This window comes from Chamaea fasciata, unplaced genomic scaffold, assembly GCF_029207755.1.
Source record: "Chamaea fasciata isolate MVZ Bird 193981 ecotype frontalis unplaced genomic scaffold, bChaFas1.0.hap1 SCAF_29, whole genome shotgun sequence".
Classification (NCBI taxonomy): Eukaryota; Metazoa; Chordata; class Aves; order Passeriformes; family Sylviidae; genus Chamaea; species Chamaea fasciata.
The window spans coordinates 1,987,104-1,991,561 of NW_027094114.1; the positions used below are offsets into that span (position 1 = coordinate 1,987,104).

General features: G+C 57.4%; 1 protein-coding gene across 1 annotated transcript; it reads left to right on the forward strand.

Moving 5' to 3' along the window:
• Positions 1-453: 453 nt before the first annotated feature.
• Positions 454-3,461, forward strand: LOC136302561 (histone H3-like centromeric protein A). Its single transcript, XM_066206033.1, has 5 exons — positions 454-485; positions 602-729; positions 1,276-1,367; positions 2,523-2,600; positions 3,241-3,461. Exons 2-5 carry the CDS (start codon positions 654-656, stop codon positions 3,373-3,375), a joined length of 381 nt encoding a protein of 126 aa, XP_066062130.1. The 5' UTR covers positions 454-485; positions 602-653; the 3' UTR covers positions 3,376-3,461.
• Positions 3,462-4,458: the final 997 nt, after the last annotated feature.

Sequence of the window (4,458 nt, forward strand, 5' to 3'; positions counted from 1 at the left end):
AACCAGTATCATTCTGGGAGTGACTGGGATCATAGTGGGATCATTCTAGTAGGGACAGGAATTGATTTGGACCATTGGGGATGTGACAGGGATCATACTGGGAGCCGTTCTGTTCATACTGGACTCACACTGGGAGTGACTGGAAGGCACTAGAATCATATGGTGGGGGACTGGCATCACACTGGGATCATTCTGGGAGTAACTGGAACCACGTGGATAACCGGGAGCAACGGGAACTACACTGGGAGTGACTGGGATCACACTGGGACGATAACCGAGACTCCGCTGGGAGCGCCAAGGCGCGAGGTGCCTGGGGCGGGGCCATGCAGATTTATGCTAATGAGCCCACGGCTGCCGCGGCACCATCGAGTTGCGGCGCCCGGCGGGGCAGAGCGGTGGCACGCCCCGATTGGCACGTGGAAGGAAGTGACGTCAGGAGCGGCGCGGCGCGGTGGGAGATTTGAACGGCGCGGCGGATCCCGAGCGTGAGGTCCCGGGCGGGGAGCGGGAGGACTCGGGGGGCCCCGGGGGTGGCGTGGGGGGCCCCAGACACCGGGGTCCGCCCTGACCCCCCCTTCCCCCTCCGCCTGGTCCCCTCCAGCCCTGCCGGACGCCTGGAATCGCCCTGACCCCGCGGTGGACTCGGCTGCACCATGCCCCGCCCCAAGCCCACGCCAAGACGGCGCGGCCGCCCCGCAAGCCCCCCACCGCCCCAGCCGCGGGCACGCAGTGAGTGAGGGGACGAGGACTCCCCTTATAGACACCCCCTCTGGACCTCCCACGTCAAGGCCCCTTTTAGACCCCCCTCCAGAGCTCTTATGGACCCCACTATAGAGCTCCCCTTATAAACCCTCCCCTGCCCCCCACCTGTACCCTATATACCTGTATACCTGTGCCCTATATACCCCTGCCATCACCCATAGTCACCCCACACTCCCTCTCCCCTATAGCTCCCTATACCCTGTGCCCTATAACCCCCGTACTCCCTGCCTCCTGTAGCTCCCCTGTATCGGCCTTCACTGTAGCTCCCTATAGATCCCTCATGCACGCAATGTCCCCCCAGACCTTAGAGATCCCTTATAACCCCCCCAGCTTTCCCCTGTCCCCCCGGCCCTCATAGCCCCCACTCCTTAGATCCCCTATAGGCCCCTGTGTCCTCTCAGGCCCTTTAGATCTCCTATACCCCCCATGTTCCCTCAGAGCCCCCCATCTGTGCCCCCCAGGCCAAATAGATCCCCTAAAGCCCGTACAGACCTCCATCCAATGCTCCCCCAGGGCGCCGCCCGGGTCAGGGAGCACTGCAGGAGATCCGCAGGTACCAGAGCAGCACCTGCCTGCTGCTGCGCCCCGGCCCCTTCGCCTGCCTGGTGAGAACCCCCCACATCCCAAAATGAACACTCCTGCACCCCAAAATCCCCGGACACCCCAATTTCCCTGATGGAACCTCCCCAGCACCCCCCATGGACTCCCAAACTTCCTTGGGACCACACAGATCATCTCAGATACCCATAAAATCTACTTGGGGACCCCCAAACCCCTCCAGGACCCCCCCAAATCTACCTCAGGACCTCCAGCATTCTCTGGTATCTCTCAAACCACTCTGGATCCCCTCTCCTGGGATCCCCAAATCCATCTCAGGACACCCTAGATCAACCCTCTTGGGCTCTGCAACCTCTCCCAGAACCTTCCAATCCACCCTGGGATCCTTCAGCTCCCCACAGGACTCCCCCAAATACCCACTGGGACCCTTCAAAAAAATTTTAGGACCAAAATCCAAGCCCCAAATCTACCCTGGGACCCCTGAAATCCAACCTGGAACCCTCCAGTCTCCCCTTCGGCCCCATCCCAAACACCCATTGGGACCTTCCAACCCCCTCCAGACCCACCAAGTCACCCCCTAGAAACCCAAATCACTCCCTGGGACTTCTCAGGACCACTCCCTTCCCCTAGGGTCCCCCCTCAACTCTGTTCCAACCCTCCCCATGTCCTTGTCCTCCCCATCCTTGTGACATGGTGGGCCTGTCCTCCCCCAACATCCTTGCATATCTCCCAATGTCCTTCTGTGGTTCTAGACATCCTTGTGTCCCGTAACCTTCAGAGGCTGCATGGGTTGGGTGTTCCCTGTGCCCTGCCCCCTGTGCTGGCACTGTCCCCCCTGTCCCATCGGGATGTCCCCTCCCCAGGAGAGTGTCCACATGTTCCCATGGCCAAGGGTATTCCCAAGATGTTCCCAGAGTGGTGTGTCCCCCCTGCCTCCCACCTGGGGTCTCTGCAGGGTGTCCCCATCATGATGGGGACATCCCTCCTCCCCCACTCCCCAGTGTATCCCCAGATGTTCCTGTCCCCAGCGTTCCTGCCCCTGGAATGTCCCCAAGACAGTGTCTCCATGTCACCAGGGTGGTGGCCCCAGCCCGGGTTATCCCCAATGCCCCCACATCCCCTCCATATTGTCCTGATGTCCCTCCACTCCCTGTGACCCCGATGCCCCCATGTACCCCCTCCACATCCCCTCCCTGCTGCAGGTGCAGGAGCTCTGCCTGCTCTTCACCCGCGGGGTGGATTACCACTGGCAGCGCATGGCCCTGCTGGCCCTGCAGGAGGTAGGGGTTGGGGGGCTCAGGTGTGCTGGAGGGGGGGGTCACAGAGGGGCTGGAGGGGTTCTATGGTTGCTCTGGGGGTGTCCAGGGGGCTTAGGGGGGGGTGGGTAAGGGAGCTGAGGGGGATCTCATGGGTGGTGAAAAGGTTTCCATGAGGATTGGGGTTCTGTGGATGCTTGCAGGGGGGTCTGTGGGTGCTGGGGGTTCTCTGGGGGACTGGGGAGGTCCAGGAAGGTCTCTCTGGGTGCTTGGATGGGGCTGAGAGGTTTGTTGGGGGTATCTGATGGGAGCTGAGGGGGAGTCTATGGGGGTCTTTATGGGCTGGGGGAGGTCAATGGGTGCTGGACAGGATTTCATGGATGTTGAGAGGGTCCCTGGGAGACCTCTGGGTGCTGGGGGGGGGGGTCCCTTATTTTTGGGTTCTGTTGGGGAATGGGGATGGGTCACTTGGTGTTGGTCCCCCATCACACGTTTACAGGCACACATTTACAGGTTTCAGTACCCCCAGTTGCCCGTGGGTGGGTTTGGAAGGACCCTGACCCCTGGGGGTGTGTTTTGGGGGGTTGCTGCCCCCAGGGGGTGCTGTGAGGGTTGGGGTATGCTGGGGGGTTTTGCAGACCCCCCCTCAGGTTTTGGGACACAGGCAGCAGAGGCCTTCCTTGTGCGGCTGCTGGAAGACGGATACCTGTGCTCGCTGCACGCCCGCCGAGTCACCCTGTTCCCCAAAGACCTGCAGCTGGCCCGGCGCCTGCGCGGGCTGGAGCAGGGGGGCATCTGAATGGGACCCTCCTGAGCCCCTGCAGAGACCCAACCCCCCAGAGCCCTGTACTGGGACCTCCACCCTGGAGCTCTCTCCTGACAATCTCACACCCTAAACTTACTGTGACCTCCTATGGGACCCTCTAAGCCCCCCAAACCTCAGGGACCCCAAATATCCCCCCTAAAATCCCAGCCCTGCCCCCACCCACCTGGTTTGGGATACCCCCTGTTTTGGGGTCCTCTCAGCCCTCTTTTTCCCCAGACGTGCTGGTGCTGAGTTTGCTGGGGAATATTTTTGTTACTGAACCTTCAAATAAAGTTAACTCAAATTGTGGACAGGATGGAAAATTGCTTTGACTAAACCCCACTCTCTAATGACCCTATAAGCAGCAGTACATCTGATGATGAGGAAATCACATTACAAACCCTATTTAAAGATAAAACCTTCGATGATAGTCAGGGTCTGTGTGGAAAACACTAAAAGTAAAAAGGATTTTTAGGAGCTGAAAAAGCAGGCCTCAAGCAGAAAAAGCTGAGAACTCAGCATCTGCTGCAACTGAAAAGTTTGAAATTAGAATCTAAGATACAGTAGTAGAGCAAACAAGGACATGGGAAACAAAAGCTGAGTTTCTAGGTTTAGCTTGAATAAATCTTAGCACTGCAGAAAATGTATGCCTGACTAGATAGTAGAAGGTCTTAAGCTTAGTAAGGGTATTGTGAATTTTTAATAGAAAAGCATACAGGCAAGCATTGTTCAAAGCAGGTGTCCATGTGCTATAATTGATTGGCTAAACTGTCTGTAAGCTTTAGCAGTAGACTATTGGCTGAAAAGTTTTTAAGATGCTCTGTAACAAAGAAATTTGTGGCTGCTGCAGGCAGGCAGTGAGCTGTTGCTTTTTCCCAATTGTCTCTACCCCTGTAATGAGACTGACGCTTCACTAAAGATTGAGAACAGCTACCCCAGCAGTCCCATCCCGTTCCTGCCTTCGCCAACACACATCTGAAAAATGTTACTAAAACAGTGTGGTACAGCAGCCAAGATAGCAACTTTCAGGGAAAGTATAGCAGACTTACATGGGAATTGGAAACTGGTTATGTTTGG

Bases quoted from the DNA above. Each gene is read 5' to 3' on its own strand.
- LOC136302561 (XM_066206033.1), top strand. From the start codon at position 654: ATGCCCCGCCCCAAGCCCACGCCAAGACGGCGCGGCCGCCCCGCAAGC. The intron at 730-1,275 runs GTGAGTGAGGGG...ATGCTCCCCCAG, and splicing joins GCCCCAGCCGCGGGCACGCA to GGCGCCGCCCGGGTCAGGGA. The intron at 2,601-3,240 runs GTAGGGGTTGGG...TTTGGGACACAG, and splicing joins CCCTGCTGGCCCTGCAGGAG to GCAGCAGAGGCCTTCCTTGT.